At 41.2% G+C, this 20586-nt stretch overlaps 1 protein-coding gene and 1 long non-coding RNA gene across 2 annotated transcripts in view; both read left to right on the forward strand.

The window, feature by feature from the left end:
- The window catches only part of LOC140739525 (uncharacterized), a 34722-nt gene extending 28946 nt beyond the window's left edge, over positions 1-5776 (forward strand). Inside the window, exon 3 of the long non-coding RNA XR_012101666.1 lies at positions 4589-5776. This is a non-coding gene — a long non-coding RNA (uncharacterized lncRNA). The remainder of the gene's footprint in view (positions 1-4588) is intronic.
- Positions 5777-9948: 4172 nt separating this feature from the next.
- LOC140739526 (eukaryotic peptide chain release factor subunit 1) overlaps positions 9949-20586 on the forward strand; it is a 44033-nt gene continuing 33395 nt past the window's right edge. The window contains exon 1 of the mRNA XM_073067917.1: positions 9949-10283. Coding sequence (XP_072924018.1) covers positions 10198-10283 — 86 coding nt within the window. The 5' untranslated portion in view covers positions 9949-10197. The remainder of the gene's footprint in view (positions 10284-20586) is intronic.

The raw sequence follows: 20586 nt of genomic DNA on the forward strand, positions 1-20586 counted from the left end.
TATTCATTTATGGAATGTGGATGTCACCAGCAAGCCAGCTTTTATTGCCCATCCCTAGTTGCCCTTGAAAAGGTGGTGATGAACTGCCTTCTTGAACCGCTGCAGTCCCTGGGGTGTAGGTACACCCACAGTGCTGTTAGGGAGGGAATTCCATGATTTTGACCCAGCAGCAATGAAGGAATGGTGATATATTTTGAAGTCAGGATGGTGAGTGTTCCCAGGTATCTGCTATTCTTGTTATTCTAGATGTAGTGGTTATGGGTCTGGAAGGTGCTGCCTTAGGAACTTTGTTGTTGCAGTGCTGCTTGCAGATAATACACACTTGCAACTACTCATCGATGGTGGAAGGAATGGATGCTTGTGGAAAGGGTGCCAATCAAGTGGGCTGCCTTGTAATGGATTGTGTCAAGCTTCTTGAGTGTTGATGGAGCTACACTCATCCAAGCGAGTGGCAAGTATTACATTACACTCCTAACCTGAGCCTTGTAGATGGTGGACAGGCTTTGGGGAGTCAGAAGGTGAGTTACATGCCACAGGATTCCTAGCCTTTGACCGGCTCTGGTAGCCACGGTGTATATATAGCTCGACCAGTTCAGTTTCCTGTCAATGGTAGCCCCCAGGATGTTGATAGTAGGGGATTCAGTGATGGTGATGCCACTGAATGTCAAGGGACGATGGTTAGAGCCTCTCTTGTTGGAGATGGTCATTGCCTGGCACTTGTGTGGCTCGAATGTTACTTGTCACTTGTCAGCCCAAGCCTGGATATTGTCCAGGTCCTGCTGCATTTGGGTCTGAGCTGCTTCACTATCTGAGGAGTCACAAATTGTGCAGTCATCCCCACTTCTGACCTTATGACGGAAGGAAGGTCATTGATGAAGCAGCTGAAGATGGTTGGTCCTAAGACACTTCCGTAAGGAACGCCTGCAGTGATGTCCTGAGGATGGGATGATTGACCTCCAACCATCACAAACATTTTCCATTGAGTCAGGTATGTTTCCCACCAGCAGAGTGTTTTCCCCCCAATTCCCATTGACTCCATTTTAGCTAGGACACCTTGATACCATATTCTGTCAAATGCTGTCTTGATGTCGAGGGCTATCATTCTCACCTCACCTCTCGTATTTAGCTCTTTGGTCCATGTTTAGACCAAGGAGGTGACGAGGTCAGGAGCTAAGTGGCCTTGACGGAACCCAAACTGGGCATCCGTAAGCAGGTTATTGCTGAGTAGGTGCTACATGACAGTACTGTTGATGACCCCTTCCATTACTTTGCTGATGATTGAGAGTAAGCTGATAGGGTGGTAATTGGCTAGGTTGGACTTGGCCTGTTTCTTGTGTATAGGACATACCTGGGCAATTTTCCACATTGCTGGGTAGATGTCGGTGTTGTTGCTGTACTAGAACAGCTTGGCTATAGTGGGATAGCAAGTTCTGGAGCACAAGTCTTCAGGATTTTGTCTGGGCCCATAGCCATTTTTTGATATCACGTGGAGTGAATTGGATTGGTTGCATACTGACATCTGGGATGCTGGGGACTTCTGGGGGAGGCCGAGCTGGATCGTCTACTCGGCACTTCTGGCTGAAGATTGTTGCAAATGCCTCAGCCTTGTCTTTTGCACACATGTGCTGGGCTCCTGTATCATTGAGTATGGGGATATTTGTGGAGCCTCCTCCTCCAGTGAATTGTTTGATTGTTCAGCACCATTCATGGCTGGATGTGGCAGGAATACAGAGTTTAGGTCTGATTCATTGGTTGTGGGACCACTTAGCTCTGTCTATTACTTGCTATTTATGGTGTTTGGCATACAAGTAGTCCTGTATTGTGGCATTACCAGGGTGACGCCTCATATTGAGGTATGCCTAATGTTGATCTCAGCATGCCCTTCTCCACTCCATTGAACCATGGTTGAGGCCCTGGCCTGGTAGTCATGTTAGAGTGGGGGATATGCCAAGCCATGAGGTTACAGATTGTAGTTGAGTACAATTCTGCTACTATTGATGGCCCATGGTGCCTCATAGATACCCAGTCTTGGACTGCTAGATCTGATCGAAGTCTATCCCATTTAGTACAGTGGTAGTGCCACACAATGCTGTGGAGGGTTTCTTCAATGTGGAGATTGGATTTAGTTTCCACAATACTGTGCAGTGGTTACTTCTACCAATGCTGTCATGGACAGGTTGGTGAAATTGAGGTCAAGTGTGTTTTTCCCTCATTTTGGTTCCTTCACCGCATTCTGTAGTTCCAGCCTAGTAGCTATGTCCAGTAGGACCTGACCAGCTCTGTATGGTGGTACTACCGAGCCACTCTTGGTGATGGACATTGAAGTCCCCCACCCAGAGTACATTCTGTGCCCTTGCCATCCTCAATGCCTCCTCCAATTGCTGCTCAACATGGAGAAGTATTGAGTCATCAGTGAGGGAGGACGGTATGTGGTAATCAGCAGAAGGTTTCCTTGCCCATGTTTAACCTGGTGCCATGAGACTTTATGAGGTCCAGAATCATTTGACGAGAGTTGCCAGGGCAACTACCTCTCTGCTCTATACCACTGTGCCATCACCTCTGTTAGGCTTGTCCTGCCGGTGAGATGGTACATATCCAGGATTGGTGATGGTGAAGTCTGGAATGTTAACTGTAATGTATGATTCTGTCAGTACAACTATGTCAGGCTGTTGCTTGAGCTAGTCTGTGAGACAGCTCTCCCAACTTTGGCTCAAGTCCCCAGATGTTAGTAAGGAGGAGAGTTGGGCAAGGTTGGATCGCTGTAAGCACCAACCTGATTTGGAGAGGTTGAGAATGGCTTCTCCAGCAGCGAAATCTAGGCCTGGAGCGATTTGTCATGGCAGGGCCCAATACTTAGTGTGAAGTTCAGATGATTTAAACATCAGCCCAGATTGTCTGGGTCTCCTCTCTCCGTGACGCTAAGGCTGTGAGACTGCCCCTGGCTGCTGTGCTTCATGTCTGTGAACTATGCACCGAATATGAGGAGCTGAATACCGAGTCTTTGGGCCCACTCCGAGCTGCTCCAGGGATTTGGATCTCAGGACTCAATTTGGTTCGAAATGCTTTTGTTGCTCACTTCTATTGTTTGCATTATTTGTTTTGAATTTTTTTTCTCTTTCTTTGTGGGTGCTGGGGGTTGGTCTTATTATTTTAATTGGGTTCTTTCAGGTTCCTTGCTTTGCGACGGCCTGTTAAGCATCAAATCTCAAGGTTGTATAATTTGTACATTCTTTGATAATAACTACACTTTGAATCTTTATCCAGCCTGGACTGTGAATAATTAAACAATGTGTTTAATAAAGACATGAAAAGTACAGTTGTTTGTGTGTTATTAGTTTAGGCAGATCATGTTTGTCTATTATTGTGACTTGGATGATCAGACCACATTTTATGGGGAATTAATGCAGAAAATCAGGTAATTACAAAGGGTTCACAAACTTTTTCTTGCAATTGTATGTTTGTGGAAGCCCCAGAACTGGTACAAGTGTCTTTTGTATTTTGGGTCATTCTAGAGAACAGAAACTATAAATGCTGAAAGGTTTGGGCCCGAAACATCGACTGTACTTTTTTCCTTAGATGCTGCCTGGCCTGCTGAGTTCCTCCAGCATTTTGTGTGTGTTGCTGCAATAAATGTCTTTTATGTGAAAAAGAGTCTAGTGCTTTCTTGGTGTATATAACGAATAAATGCTTCTCAGGTTTCCAGCTGCATACAAGTATCAATTTTAACTGGTGCTTTGATGAAGTACTCTGCCATCTTCATCAGGGATGATGCATGGGCACGTCTAGTACAGTATACGTCTAGTATACCCTAGTTGTCTGCCCCTCCTAACTGGTTATTCCTCATCCAATCATGTTTCTGTTGCTCCACCTTGTTTACAATTGAATTCCAGTTCTCACTTAGAGCGAGACCTTCATATTTGTTAAAATTCTTTTTCTCTAGTTTTATTTCAATGACTTCCTTCACCAGATGGTGTCAAAAGCCATTGATGCAGTACAGTAGTTTAGTGCTATCGAGGTCAGTGCTATGGCCATTGTGAATGCAATGTTCTGCTGCTGCCGACTTCTCCAGATAATCCAAACGGATACACCTCTTGCTCTCTGTGATATGGATTTTCACCATGCACCCCATCTGGCTGTTATACATGGGAAATCCTGTAACTGCCAGCCATGCTGTGAACCACCTGGAAAAGGGAAGCCTGTACCCAGCTGGAGCCCAAGAAGAGTTTATTTGTTTTCTATGTGATTACATTGTCTGACCTTCTTTACACATCTGCACTAAAATATTTACATTTTCTAAGATTAATTTATTTTTAATCAATTTTCTCCTGTGGAGAAATATGTGGACAGAAATATCCACAATATAACAAGATGCTGAGCTTAGAAATTCAGTTATTAATGAAACCTGATGAATGGAAAACAAAACTTTATTAAAGAACTTGTCAATCGTGAATCACTTTGCAGTCATTGAGATTTTATGAACTGTGATTGTTGAAATGGAGGCAAATGTGATAACCAGTATGTGCATAGCAAGTCCTCCAAATGATTAATGCAACAAATAACAAAATGTTCTATTTTTTCTGTTTTGTAGGCTGAGAAATGTTGCTGTGACATCAGGAGGATGGTTCTTTTATCCTTTGAATATCCCTTCCATAGGATATGAAGTCTGGACTGTTGGTTTACCATCTTATCTCTGACAATGAATCACATTTTTAATATGGCTTCAGCTCAGATAAAGTGTCCATGGTCCTGAAAAGGGGTCCATGTTCTCAAACGACTAACATGGTGGTTGGACTGAACAAATTGTGACATATTAATCACATAGTTTTCACAAATGTGTTTTAGGACATGATGATTTGTATTGGTGGTGCTGTTGTAAGAACAAAGGAAACCTTTTGGCTGCTTGTTCCTGCTTTGTTGTTAATTCATATCGGGACTAATCTATGACCTCAGCATCACTTTGCTGTACTAAGTTATATATCCCTCTACTTTCTTTATTATTGAAAAAAACTATCAAACACTAACCAGGAGGAAGTATGCAGATGCTAGAAATCCAGACCAATACACTCGGCAGGTTGGACAAGGCTCTTCTTCAGGACTGAGAAGTAAGGGGGACGATGCCAGAATAGAAAGGTAGGGCAAGAAGAATGAGTTCAGCAGGAAGCCGATAAGCGATCCCAGGTGGGTGGGAAAATCAAGGTTGGAGTGGAAGGAATATAATAAGAGAGTGGACCATAGGAGAAAGGGAAGGAGGAGGAATTAATAGACGGGTAAGAAGTATAAAGTCAGAGTGGTGAATAGATCAGTGGTGGTTGGGGGGGGGGGGGGAAGAAGTTTTAATTACTGGAAGGAGAAATTAATATTCATGCCATCAGATTGGAGGCTGTCCAGCTGGAAAATAGGGTATTCTGCACCCTGAGGATAGAATTCCAAAGATACACTACCTTCTGGGTGAAGGCATATCTAGTCATCTCTTGTTTATGACTAGCCTCTTATTTTGACTCCCTCTTTCTTGGTTCAAGACATCCCAGTCTGATGAAAATCATTCTGCATACCAGTTTTGAGTATTTGAATGGAATCTCTTTACTCCAAAGTGTAGGTCTAGTTCATCTTTTGGAATAATCAATGGCATTCCAGAAATAATTTTGTTTAACATTTTTTGTGCTCCCTCTGTTTTCTCCAATGCTGAATGTTCCCTCAAGACACTTGTGTAAGGTTCTGCTAAGACATTGATTCCTGTACTCAAATACTTTTGCAATAAAAGCTAACATACCAGTTATGTACTGTATTTGCCTTCCTAATTGCTTGGCGTGTCAACATGTTAACTTTAAGTGATTTATGTGCAAGGAAACCCAATTTGCTCTGAACATGAGCACCATGTAGTTCCTCATTATTTTAAAAAAAACTGTTCATTTATTCTTTTACTGAGTTCGATAACTTTACATTTGTCAGAAAAGATTTCATCTGCCATATGTAATTTGAAAGCTCTTGGAATTCTCTAACAACATAGGTTTGTAACTGCCCAGTGTTTTTCTCATCCTGAGATGATTCATTTACCCAGGATTTACCTACAATTTGACCTGCAGCTCATGACTTCATCCATGAACTGAGCTATTCCAACTGCTTTTATCTCCATTGCCTCATTTGTTTCTGGGTCCATCTGCTATTCTGGAGCTCATGCATGCACATTGGTATCAAGCCAGCTCCTGTCTCTGGCCTTGGTCAGTTTTTAGCTTGTTCTGTCATTCATTATACTTTTTGCACTGTTTACAGGACTTGATGTTCAACAAGTACAGATAACCAGCCTTTTTCAATTTGTCTCCAGTTCTGTTGAGAGGTCATCAATCTCTTATTTTAAATTAGTTTTTCTGTCTCTGATGCTGCCTGATCTGCAGAGTTTTCATTTAGCATTCTCTTCTTTTTGTCCTGATAGATTCTTCAGTTCAGTATTTCAAGATCATACCTCTTAGGGCAGGGGTGTCAAACCCATTTTAGGTCACAGGCCGGATTGAGCAAAATGCAGCTTCATGCAGGCCGGATCAGTCGGACGCGTGCGAACGCAGCTTTCGTTGCCTCCGTGTTTTCAGCCTGCTCTCATGTGTCTCAGTCTCCGCTATAACTACAAAGTTTTTCACTTTACAAATTCCGTTTCTTATGAAGAAGACTGCCGAATAAACACTAAAAACCCTGAAAACCTGGTACCTGAATAAACTCAGCATTAGCCATATCATACGCCATAGGCGCTTCGATTACTGGGGCCAGCTTTAATAGTAATTAGATATTATCTCGCGGGCCAAAGATAATTCCACCACGGGCCGGATTTGGCCTGCGAGCCTTGAGTTTGACATATATGTCTTAGGGTCATTATTATAAATTCAAATAATAATTCATCATGAACAGCTAATCCTATTCGATTAATAATGTCTCTGCCAATTGACTTACTTTTCTAAATATAAAATTCCTCTTAATAACCTCCTGCCAGTCATGTGATGATATTATTCTGGGGAGATGATATCACAATCTCATAGTTTTCAGTTTATGTTGCCTCAGTGCAAGCAACCAAAAACACTAGGATGCCACCCTAATGTAAAAATTAGTAGTGACGAGCACCAGATATCAAGAAGAACATTGTGTGGCTTTTACATTTGAAGGGAACAACCTGTGCATAAAACTAACAAAAGCAGCAAGTTTGCATAGTTCATTTCTAACATGTTTGAGTGTTGAGAAATTCAGCTTCCTGAGTAAAATTTTCAACGATCTATAGAAACAATTTTGAAGTGGTGAGTTTCAGCTCAGTGCCAGAAAGACAGTGATGTCATTTCTGGGCAACCTTAACATGTTGCAGAGGAATGGCATCACAGTGACCATTGTGAAGTCATATTTAAAAGACCAGCATGATCTCTAGATGGGTGAAAGGGAAACCTGAAAATAGGAAGGCAGAGATTATCTTTTTTTTATCCCGTGCTGAGATTGTTGATCCCTGCTGGGTTGCACTTTTGTCTTCTGTGATCTTGGATTTGGAATAAGAGTTGCACCTGATTGTGATTCACTTTTGCTTCCCCTTATGGAACATTATCTGGTTAACCTGAATACTTCAGAACCTTAACATTCTACGAGGGCTTGAGCTGAACTAATGCTTGTCCCATCCCATCATATAATGTTTATCACATGACCATCTCTACCACTACCATTTACATCTACTATCCTTTGTCACAATCAGACATAATAGATAATAAACCCAGTAACATAACCACATCTTCTATTTCATGCAATGTTTTTTCTTAACATGGTGACACTCAAAAGATAGATCTGGGAAAACTTGATATGAAGCCATGTTAGATATATATTTGAATTGGTGACCAAGAGGATGTGAAAGGATTGGATTGTCAGGTTTGTCTGAAAGGAGGTGAGAGACATGAGGTTCATGGAAATAATTCCACAACTAGGCAGTTGAATGAATTGTCATAGTAGAGAACCAAGGCAAATGCATCTAGTGAAAGAGGTTGTACGTTTGTAATTGGAGAAACCAAGTATGCAGTTGTTGAACTGCTACTAGATTGGGAGGCAAGGTAAACCAATGTACCTAGGTGATGGATAAGCACTATACCACTATGTCCTGCCTACTCTGTATTGTAGTTTCATCAGTATTCTGGATTGCATTGATTGTTAGAGGTGAGGATGTGTTGTGGAAGCAGAGTAGACAAATGTAAATAAGACTTACGTCAAAAACATAAACTAATATAGAATGTAATTTCTATTCATTTATTTTCTTTTACTGGATTTTCAGTTCTTCATGCTCTTTGTTTTTATTTGGGTGTGTTTTATTTGTTTGTTTATTTATTTTATTTATTTTATTTGTTTGTTTGTTTGTTTTATTTCTCTCTGTCTGTCTCTCTCACACTTTCAGTAGGTCATGCAGCAACTGTTAATGCTTCAGACTCTTTGTGATTGTTTCTCTTTCCATACATGCCGCACGATTTCCAGTATTCCATTTTTGTTTCACACAATCAAAATTTGCCAGTTTGATATTTTTATTGTTCTATATGAGACCTTATCTGAGAGATGACTGTAAGAGCCTTAACAACCAGTTTTTCCCCACTCCTCTTTGGTCCAGGACTGTTTGATAAATTAATTTAAACATTAGAGCTCTGTATATATTTTAGAGTACATAACTTGGGTTATTTTTATACTAAAATCTACATCGATCATGTGCTTTGGTGGACAGTAATGAGTCAGTAGTGTTTTTGCTGAGGAGAAATTGATTCTTTGAACACATTGAGCCAGGATTCATGGCAGAGATGTAAAAGGAAGGAAAATGGATGATTTTATACACCCCACAGTCTTGACCACCTTTGGGAGAACTGAAAAGTTGACATAAAATCTCACGTTGGACTCGTCTTTACAATAATTCATTATGCTACGTCAGGTGCGGTGGAAATAGCAATGGCATTACAATTTCTAAAGTCAATGAACTGATGGGTGTCGAACTGAACATAACACAATCTCCAAAGCAACGCATTCAAATATAAAACTCTTACTTTCTTGGCACCTCACTGAATCCATTACCGATTACACAATATGTTTTATGCTTGCCTCGTATTTTATCAAGCAAAATACGTGAAAGATTAGATGGTTCAAGCTAGTACAAAGCTCAACAATTTCCGTTTATCCTACGGACACTCAGCTGAGCATTCGCCCACGTAAAATTTTGCTCAGAAGAGTTTAGTTTTTTTTATTTAGTGTTCATGAGAGGTACGTTTGCAATGCATGAGTCCATGATCTCCGATAATTTGTCTAAATCGCTATTATTTCTATTGGAGTATCACCGCTGTTAGCTGAAAAGGGATCGTGATAAAGGACAACTGAGCTGAGCCCCACCCTGTCCTTGTCCAGGCAGACTCCACACTTTCAAATGTTAGATAACGTTCAGACTGTTGACCATTTTTGTCTCCTGCGACACCACATAACTCTTAACTGTGCCAGCTGATCCAGACAATCTTCCGAGCTCTTCAGTATTCTGAGATAGACGCATTATCCCAAAGACTTAGAGAGAATCTAGTGCTTTTGCGGGATAATGCTGCCTCTTGTCAGCAGAGTTACAGAAAATAATTATTTTCAAAATAATAAAAACAAACCGAGTAAGTATTATCACTGCAAAGCATCCACTGACGGGCACATGAGAATATAAGATAGTGTGTGGGGTGGGGAGAAGGAGAGATTTGCAACGCCAGTAACGTAATGGCGCTTTAAACTGCAGAACATGACAACCTGAAAGAGGCGAAAGGAAAAAGCAGCAGAACCACAGTTCCCACAATGCCCATCGTACTTCCCGCCCCTTCCTGTCCATTGCGCAAGCGGGTTAGGGAGACGTAATGGGACCAATCGGGAAAGGTTTTGGTCTGTGGTGAAGTGGCGGGCGGAGCGAATGGGCAGTGGTGGTATTGCTGACGGTGACGTCAGCGGAGTCAGGACGAACGCTCCATGTGAAGTTGGCGCACACGCGAGCCGGTTCCTGACGTCAGGGCGGAGAGTGGGGGCTAAGTCGAAGCGGGTAGCGAGACGAGCGGCGGGTCCGGGGTCCGGGTGCTGTGTGAGTGTAAGGGGAGCCAGTCTCTCACTCCCCGTCTCTCGCTCTCTCTTTCTTTTCTCCCTCCCCCCCCCCCCTGCCAAGCGCAGCTGGAGTAGCAGCACCAGAAGAAAATGGCGGACGACCCTACTGCAGCCGACAGGAACGTGGAGATCTGGAAGATCAAGAAGCTCATCAAGAGCCTGGAAGCGGCCAGAGGGTGAGCATAGTCCGGTGGGCAGTCCTCGCTTCCCCCCTCCCCGCAGTCAGGTCATAGGGATGGGAATTGGGAAGGAATGTGGTAGATAGATGGGGGGGGGGGGGGCGGGAGGGGATGGTCACCATTGCAACCAGTTGTAAAATGGGTCTAAGAGAGAACCACGGGCTGCGCCAAACTTCAACCGGGACCCGGTCATCCACCTTTGCACCGAGATGTCAAAACGTTTGTGCGTAGTCTTTAACACCCTGTTGCGGTAGTGAAGCTAACATTGTGAGCTTTGTACGTTATTGGTGGCATTTAGAGGTGCGTGTTGTTTGTATTCTAATACACACACGCACGAACAGTCTGAAACCTGGTCGTCAAGCTGTAAAAAGAAAATGGCAACTGGAAGATTAATGGTGTGAAGAGAGAATATCTTCTGTGGAAGATCTGTGTGCTTTCGGCGCGGATAAACTAATCCACGTTGAGAAGGTAGCTTTCATGAATTACTTTCTTGTTATTTGTAGGCTGGGGCAGCGGTCTTTTTGAAGGAAGTGATTGAGAGCGGTTGTGGATCACGACGGCTTGTGTAATGCAGTGACTCCCCCGGTTGGCCAAGGCCTAAGGAATAGTATAATGGGAATATGGAAAATTTTTGGGGGGGGAACTAATGGGTTACATTATGTCTGATGTGATATATTTCATATATTAACTTGCCAGTTTGATTTTTTAAAAAGATATTGGGTAATCCATTTGGGGAAATCCAGTCTTTCCTCTCTCCTGTCACATTGCAAGAGTGTGCAGTCATTCTTTTCCCATGATCTTTATTGTCTTCTGGTGTATTTAACTCAACTGTCAATGGAATAAGGTTGAAAGATCAGAAAGTACAATTGTATAATTACCAGCTCATTGAGACAGTTTGGTATAGTTCAGGTTGATGTAAGAGAAGGTGCTTTGTGAATAATCTCAGGTGAGTTGTCCAGCACAGTGTTTGCATCTGGCTAATTGTCAAGCAGTGAAGGAGAAAGAGGAAGGTGGGTGCTGGTGTTAAATTTTGAAGCTTCAAAGTGTACATCACATGATGTCTTTGTTATAAGTAGTAATGTGTGATCAATGCAGATTTCAAACATCCCTCCATTCAGCTGCTGTACAGGATCATCACTTTTCAGTGTCACTAGTTGTTTCTTCATGGAGTTGTTTAAAATCAACATTAAAGCACTTTGTGATATCTGCCATTTGTTGCCACTCAGACCTACGTCCATTTGTACTGCAGCTAATGTTACACAGCATAAAGAGTTTGAACAACTCTGGTGCTATTTTTGTCTGGTAGGACAGAATGTTCAGTTTAACACTTATTTGTTTGTCTCAAAGTATTTCACTGAATTCTTATTCAAGTTGTTATTGCAGAGCACAACCAGTTCTAACAAATAAAAATGTAGAAGACTATCATTCAAAAAGTAGTATGAAGTGTGTTGATGGCCAAAATTGGAACTTGGTCAAAGAGCTGTTTTTACACAGATACATGTATCTCAATCAAAAAAGAGTTTATCTCTTGGATAGTTTCTAGCTAAATGCGAGTCCAGGATGCATGGGAACTTAATCAGAATTTTGTGAGAGTTCTTGAAGACACTAGAATTGTAGGAGTAACAGATGTGGAAGGACAATGGCAAGTAGAATTTTATGAAGATGAGCATTTTAAAATTGAGACAGTTTAATGATCTCATAGTAGTTCACTAGTGTAAGGCATAAGTCCACAAACTTTCCACTGTAACAATAAGCGTAGTGGTTAGCATGACATTATTACAGCTCATGAGGTTGGAGTTTAATCCTGGCATCCTCTGTAAGGAGTCTGTACATCCTCCCCAAGGAATACATGTGTTTCTCTGGGTGTTCTGTTTTCTTCCTCAGTCCAAAGGGTGGGTTAATTGGTCATTGTAAGCTAGGGTTTAATAAGGGCAGTGGGGTGATTCGGAAGCGCAGTACCTTTAAATAAATATGGTTGATAGTTTAAATAAATAAACAGGTTTGCCCTCTGCAAATTTAGATAGACAAATGGAAAGCCTTTGTTGTCGCAAGCTTTACTTTAAGTTGCTCTTAATTTGCATTTTATGATTCACTGTAATTAATGCTTTTATTACTGCTCCATTCTGAGCAGATTGCTGTGGTTTTCTTTGGAGTAATTAATTCTGACAACATTGAGGTTGAAGGCTAAAACGAATTTAAGTGCTAATAGATATGGTCACAATTACTCTCCTAGTTGATGAAGGGCGCACACCCTTTTTATGTAGATAAGCCAATCATGAAACTGCATGCCTATGATTTCTGATTTCCAATAGGTCAGAATCCCCCCCCCCCCCACATTCTCCAAGTCCACAACTGCTGACAGAGCAGGAATTGGTAAACTCTTATACAGATTTTTTTTGTGATACTATTAGGAAATGTTAGTTGCATGGTTGAAAGCTTTAGGCTTGTATTAGGTGGAGGAATTTTGGCATTAGTAATGTGCACTGTTATACTCTGTCTAATTACTTTAATTTTTCTGTGATGAAATGCTGGTTAAAGCAAAAGCAAATTGTTCAATTGAACTTCCTCAATCCAACAAAGACAGTCTGAGGCATTTTTTTAAAAAAAAGGTTTTTGTGTATTTGTTCTTCATTGAATTTGTTACCTTGCTTATTGTCACTCCAAAGTCAATCAGTATGTTCTATCCAAATCAACAAAATACAAGCTTGGACAAGCTTATTTAGATTCAGTAGGAATCTGCCAAGACTGAATTCAATAACTTCAACATTGTGAGCCGTAATAATGTCATGCTAACCACTATGCTTATTGTTACAGTGGGAAGTTTGTGGACTTATGCCTTACTCTAGTGAACTACAATGAGATAATTAAACTGTCTCAATTTAAAAATTCTCATCTTCATTCATAAAATTCTACTTGCCATTGTCCTCCCACATCTGTTACTCCTACAATTCTAGTGAGTTGCAGTACTGTGCAAAAGTCTTAGGCACATGTAAAAAAAATCTGTACAGCTAAGATGCTTTCAACAATAATGAAATGGAAAATTACTAAATATTAAAAAAAACTGGCTATGAAGAGCGGTATAAAACGAAATCAAATCACTATTTGGTGTGACCACTTACTGCCTTTAGAACTGCATCAATTCTGTTATGTACACTGTTGTGCAGTTTTATAAGAAAACCAGCTAGTAGGTTGTTCCAGTCATCTTGGAAACATTGCTGTCTTCTGCAGACTTCGGCTATCTTACTTGCTGTTTTCTGCCCAGGTAATCTCAGACAGTCTTGATGTTGTTGAAATCAGGGTTCTGTGGAGGCTATGCCATCTGTTGCAGAAGTCCTTGTTCTTTTTGCTGTAGACAGTTTTCATTACCTTGGCTGTCTGTTTGGGGTCATTGTCCTGCTGCAGAATGAAAATTAGAATTAAAGTCTCCCTGATGGTATTGTGTGATGGATGAGAATCTGCTTGTACTTTTCTGCATTGAGTCTTCTGTTAATTCTGGCCATCACCATCCCCATTTCAAGATATGCAGGCATAACCCTGCAGGGATTCTCCACCATTCTTCACTGCTGGCGAAATCTTTATCCACGTAGTACTCTCCAGCTCTTCAAATTTTGACTCTTCAGTCCAGAGCACTCACCGCCATTGTTCAACACTCCATTTTGTGCATAGGCGAGTCTCTTGGGTTTATTTCCACTTTAGAGGAATAGATTTTTGGCAGCAACTCTTCCATGAAGAACTCTTCTGACAAGACTTATCCAGACTATAGAAACAATCGGAACACATAGTGCTAGAGTTCTTCTGATTTAGAAGGGACATCAATTTGATGCATCTCTTGTCTGCTGCATTCAGCTGTTTCAGTGGCTGACCACTGATTTTCTGGTTCTCTACCTTGTCTGTTTCTTTGTACTATTTCAGAAGAGCTTGGACAGCAAATCTTGAAACTCCTGGCTGCTGCAGAATTTCTGCTTTGTTGAGACTTTGCTACTGCAGAGTGACCACCTTGTGTCTTGCTGCTATGCTCACTCTTGCCATGGTGTAAGAATTGATTTGTCACACTTATCCTGCCCTCGCCTTTTAGTTTGGCTGTCCTTCATATAGTTTCTGTTTCTGTTAATTGGGTTCATTCAACACATTATGACATTGAACATTAGCACCTGTTTGAGATCTTTGTTTAATCATGCACTAGGCATATACCTACTAAGAATCAAATAATGAATCACTTAATGATCTTGGAATTTAATGTACTTTGGATTTCCAGTATCTGCAGACTTTCTCATGATTGCTATTACTTTCTTTTAACAAATGACAAAAATTCTCTCAAACATTTAATATTTTGGAAAATGAATGTTTGGCAATCTAAAATCTGATCTTTTATACTGACACTAATGTAGAAGACAAAAATAAACATCCAAAACAAAACTGATCTTCTGCCTAAGATTTTAGCGCATTCAGACGTATTCAGGAAAGTGATAAGCGAATGATTAGTGTAAGTTGTAGGACTGAGTTGTTAGGATAAACTTTAAAAAAAACTGTTCAGCCTTGGAAGGAAGGTGACCTTGTGCTCTGCAGAATTTACAATACAAACAAGCCAATCAACCCAGCTGGTCAATGCAGATGTTTATATACCACAGAAACATACTGTTAGAATTAACTCTAAACCTGTATTGTGCCTTAATCATTTGAAATCCTATTGGATCGCTCCTGGTAAATGCTGTTTCATCCACACTTTTCAAAGCCTCTGAAGTATGCTGGCCAAGAAATCCAGTGGAAATAGTAAGTTATGAACACTTAATGCAGAGACTTGAGAACATCATATTTAGAGAAGTAAAGCAGAACTTGTGAATTTCAATGAGTGGAATAAATTGGATCAAATAATAAGCTAAGTCATAGAAATTGCAAGATTAATTGTGTTAGTGCAAGTCTAAATCAGAAAATTTGGGGCTAGTGATTAATTTTATTCCTTGGTTCTGCTTGGTCTGCTGACAATTGCCTGCGTGAATTTTTGGGCATTTACTTTCCTGGGCTATGAGACGTGGCTGCTTCAACATTCTTGTATCAATGAACCATTTTTCTGCCTAGTCCCACTGACCTGCACCTGGACCATATCCCTCCATGCACCTCTCATCCACGTACATGTCTAAGTTTTTCTTAGATGTTAAAAGTTGTCACTTTTGTCATTTGCATTTGTCACTTCATCTGGCAGCTCATTTCACACTCCCACGGCTCTCTGTGTGAAGAAGCCCCATGTTCCCTTTAAACTTTTCCCCCTTCACCCTTAACCCATGTCCTCTGGTTTTCCCCTAGTCTTAGTGGAAAAAGCCTGCTTGCATTCACTCTATTTATACCCATCATAATTTATATACCTCTATCAAATCTCCCTCATTCTTCTATGCTCTAGGGAATAAAGTCCTAACCTATTCAACCTTTCTCTGTAATCAGTTTCTCAAGTTCTGGCAACATCCTTGTAAACCTTCTCTGCACTCTTTTCAACCTTATTAATATCCTTCCCGTAATTCGGTGACCAAAGCTGTACACAGTACTTCAAATTTGACCTCACCAATGCCTTATACAACCTCACCATAACATTCCAACTCTTATACTCAATACTTTGATTTATAAAGGCCAATGTACCAAAAGCTCTCTTTACGACCCTATCTACCTGTGACGCCACTTTTGGGGAATTTTGTATCTGTATTCCCAGATCCCTCTGTTCTACTGCACTCCTCAGTGCCCTGCCAAATCCCCTACCTGGGGATTTACCTTGTATGTTCTACCTTGGTTTGTCTTTCCAAAGTGCAATACCTCACTTGCCTGTATTAAACTCCATCTGCCATTTGCCATTTTGCCTCTTGGACCCTGCCAGAGGGTTTGAAAACCTTCCTCACTGTCCACTACACCTCCAATCTTTGTATCATCAGCAAATTTGCTGATCCAGTTTATCACATTATCATCTGGATCATTGATACAGATGACAAATAACAATGGACTCAGCACTGATCCCTGTGGCACACCATTAGTCACAGGCCTCCACTCAGAGAAGCAATCCTCCACTACCACTCTGACTTCTCCCATTGAGCCAATGTCTAATTCAATTTACTACTTCACCATGTATACCTAGCGACTGAATCTTCCTAACTAACCTCCCATGCGGGACCTTGTCATAGGCCTAACTGAAGTCCATGTAGACAACATCCACTGCCTTCCCTTCATCCACTTTCCTGGTAACCTCCTCGAAAAACTCTTAATAGATTTGTTAAACGTGACCTACCACCCATAAAGCCATGTTGACTCTTCCCTGTCTATCCAAATACTTGTAGATCCTATCTCTTGGTACTTGGTCCAATAATTTACCTACTACTGACGTCCAACTTACTGGCCTATAATTTCCCGGATTACTTTTAGAGCCTTTTTTAAACAACAGAACAACACAAGCTATCCTCCAATCCTCCGGCACCTCACCAGTAGATACCGACATTTTAAATATATCTGCCAGGGCCACTGCAATTTCAACACTAGTCTCCTTCAAGGTCCGAGGGAATACCCTGTCAGGTCCTGGGGATTTATCCACTCTGATTTGCTTCAAGATAGTAAGCACCTCCTCCTCTTCATGAGGTTCCATGACCTCACTACTTGTTTGCCTTATTTCCATTGACTCCATGCCAGTTTCCTTAGTAAATACAGACGCAAAAAACCCATTTAAGATCTCCCCCACTTCTTTTGGTTGCATACATAGCCGACCACTCTGATCTTCAAGAGGACACCTCCATTCACTTATCGTTTCATTGGCTCTTGGTAACTTATCCTTATTTCATCAGCAAATTTTGCTATACTGCAGTTGATGTATAATTAATGTATAATTTCTCCAATGCATGACATTAGGGGTGATGTGGAATTTCTATTTGTGTCCCATTAATCATTCCTAGTACCTGAACTGTCTGAACCTCTCTCTCCTGTAATGAAAAAAGTTTAGACAGATCTCTTAGCTTCCACTATCCCCACTCATAATGCTTTGAGGTTTCTTTTAATAACATCTGCTGTTCATGATATAATTTGTTTCCATGAGGCATAGGATATTCATTTGACCAGATTGCTGTGCCCTGCCACATTTTGAAACAATTAGTTTCATTTACCAACCTTCATTCTGCATGGTTCAGCTGTAGCCTTGCTTTTGATTAATTGTGGTGAGGTCAAATTGCACTCAAGGATCTATAGTACATAATCTAAAAAGATCATCGCTGCATTATCAGGGTGATATTTTGGGGGTTAGATATTAACTCAAGGTCATAAGAGTGCAAAAGTCCAAAGCACTATTGAGAAATGATTGCTTTACATATTCATTATTAAAGACACTTTTTGAAAAACGCTGGGTAATTTCATGGAGCGCAATGAAGATCTTTGGGATATTATGCTAAAGAAATGCACATTCTTGTTGACAGATGTGATAAAGTACATATTGCAGCTTTTGCTGAAGTTAGTAGTTGAAGTTTTGTGGATCTAATTGCATTAGTTTTTCCCCTTTTTTTTACCAGATTGAGTAAACAACTGATTTGCAGGAAGAGTATCAGTGTCACTTGCAGCACTCCTAACAAGACATTGTTTTTGTCTTGTATTGCTGGAGTGGTTGAGTTGCATGTACATGTTAGACTTCCAGTTTTAAGATTCCTGGAACAAGGCTCTACTGGATTGTGCGTGCTCTTGGCTACTATAATTTCAAGATCACAGATTGGCAGGGGGTGACTTCATAAAATTATTGGAATTTTTCTGGCTTTGATATTTCCTCCTGTATCTGCAGTTCCCAGAGAAAATGCATTTGTCTGAAGTGAGTTTTCAACTTGTTAAGAAAATCCTGCTTGTACCTTGGGTTTTTGTGTACATTCACTAATTGTACTGCTGCATGTTAATCTAACAATTAACCCCTGCCTTTTAGACAAACATGAAAATTTCTTTTGGTTTAATTTTTTTTCACTTGTGGTGGACCCATTTGCTAAAATCACAAAGGATTTGAGTCTGTTATTTGTCTTGTTGAATGGATTGGAATGACTCCATTTCCTTCAGTTTTTGTCTAATAACTGCCTGTGAAGCCTTTTGCTGCTTTCATTCTTAAGCCTCAATAATGGATGTCAGCAAGCCTATCAAAATAGGAAGATCCCAACCATGATATTTCTATTAACTCCAGTTGCAGATTTTAACAATATTATGTGAAGTAGTGAAAAACTCAACTTTCTGAGGGGAACTCTTAATGAATTTTATTTGTTAAATACAAGGGAGACACTTGTGTATGCAGTAAATTATATTTTTCCAAACATGTTATGGAAACATGGGTGAAAGTCTGCTTGGAACCGTGCATTCAGAAACCACCTTGCTGCATAGGTGAATTTTTTTACCAAGTGGTAAATGACTTTTGTTTTGCTCTGCCATCTTTGGTTGAGGAATTACTGTTTCCTGTTTTCTGCATCACCGTTGTTTTATGGATTGCTGATTTTCTTTGAGAAAACATGCAAATCTGAAGAATGTAGACCTGAGATTACAATGCTGGAATCTGGTTCAACAGAATCTGCTGGAGGAGGACAGTAGTTCCAGCAGCAATTGTGGAAAGAAAGAAATTGTTGATGTTTCGAATTGAAATCCTACATCAGGGCTGAAGATTGCACTCATGAATGGGGTGTGTAGGCAAATCCCCAATACAGCCCTGGTGGGCTGCTGGAACCACTGACCACCTCCACCAGACTTTATCCCCTTCAAAAGCTGAAGACGATGAAGTAATTACAAAATTGCAAAATGACAGACCAATTTTATGGGCTGTATCTAATGATAGGTTGGAGTCAGGAAGGAGATGGGGTATATAACTTTTGCCTTAATGACAGCAAAAATAAAATCTGGTTATTGAGTTCAGTAAATGTTGGCAGGCAATGCACATGCTCTTGTTTTTAGCAGTGGTGCTGAGGTCAAGAGGCTTGAGGGTTGCATTTTCCTTGAGTGAACATCACCTAAATTCTAAGTACATTTATTATCAAAGTGTTTAAGTCTATATGCATCCTTGAGATTTGTCTCCTTACAGACAGCCACAAAATAAAGAAACCCAATGGAACCCATTCAAACAAGAGTAGACTGTTGAACACCCAATGCGCAGAGGGAAAAAATCCAAATCATGCAAACAATAAAAGTAAACAACTGAATTTAGAACTGAAGTGCACGAAAGTGAGTCTGTGGAAACCCGTTCGTTGCAAGCCACAGCCTCAGTTCAGTTCAGAGATGAGTAAACCTCATGAAGCAGCAAGTTGGAACTGGACCATCCCTTGCCTCTGGCCCCAACACCCTGACCTCAGACTCTGGTCCTGCTGCTTCAGCCAAGCCCCACCGCTTCCACTCGGCCTGTACCCGACCTTTCCAGTTCGGCTTGGCACTTAGAATCAGTCAAACCTCGGGTGTTTCCTTGCTCTTGGACCCAAGCTCCACCTCACTGTGTCGCAGTTCTGCTCACCTTGCCTTGGTTCTGTTGCATGGAATTGCCTCCAAGTCTGCTGCAGCAATGGCCAAACATTTGCTCATTCCTGCTCACTGGCACAGACCCAAACTCCCCTTTCTCCTGAAATGTGTGCTTGAAGCTCATCATAAGCTCTGCTAGGCTGTCTGTTTTGCCAAAAACACTTTCTAACGCTTGTATGTTTCAAAGGTACATGTAATGTCAGAGAAATGTGTGCAATATACATCCTGAGATGCTTTTTCTTTGCAATCATCCATGAAAACAGAGGAGTGCCCCAAAGAATGAATGACAGTTAAATGGTAGAACCCCAAAGTCCCCCCAGCTCCCTTCCCTCCTGTGCGTAAGCGGCAGCAAGCAACAATGTCCCCACCGGCAAAAAAAGCATTGGCACAAGCCACCAAGCACTCAAGCATGAGCAAAGCAACAGCAAAGACACAGACTTGCAGTACCCCAAAGACTACTTATTCACCTGGTATTCAATATACCACAAGCGCACGCTCCCGCTCCCCCTCCCCGCATTTCACAACGAGAGGGGAGACTTAACAAACAACTTATTGGTTTACGATGTTAAAAGTCTGTTTTGCTTTTTTGAGCTCTTTGCCCAAAGGTCCAGGGTCTCTGGGCACAAAGATTTGGATCTCCTGCCTGGACACCGACCTCCAACTGCAACCACCCCCCCCCATCACTGTCTCCAGAGCCATGAAATCTCAGTCCTTCGAAAGTGAGCAGAGCTTTTAGGCTAAGCCTTTGGCTTGCTGAATAATGGCCATTTGTTAAACCCTGAGAGTGGGTTCCATTCCCGCAAAGAACTGTGATCAG

This window comes from Hemitrygon akajei, chromosome 15, assembly GCF_048418815.1.
Source record: "Hemitrygon akajei chromosome 15, sHemAka1.3, whole genome shotgun sequence".
Classification (NCBI taxonomy): domain Eukaryota; kingdom Metazoa; phylum Chordata; class Chondrichthyes; order Myliobatiformes; family Dasyatidae; genus Hemitrygon; species Hemitrygon akajei.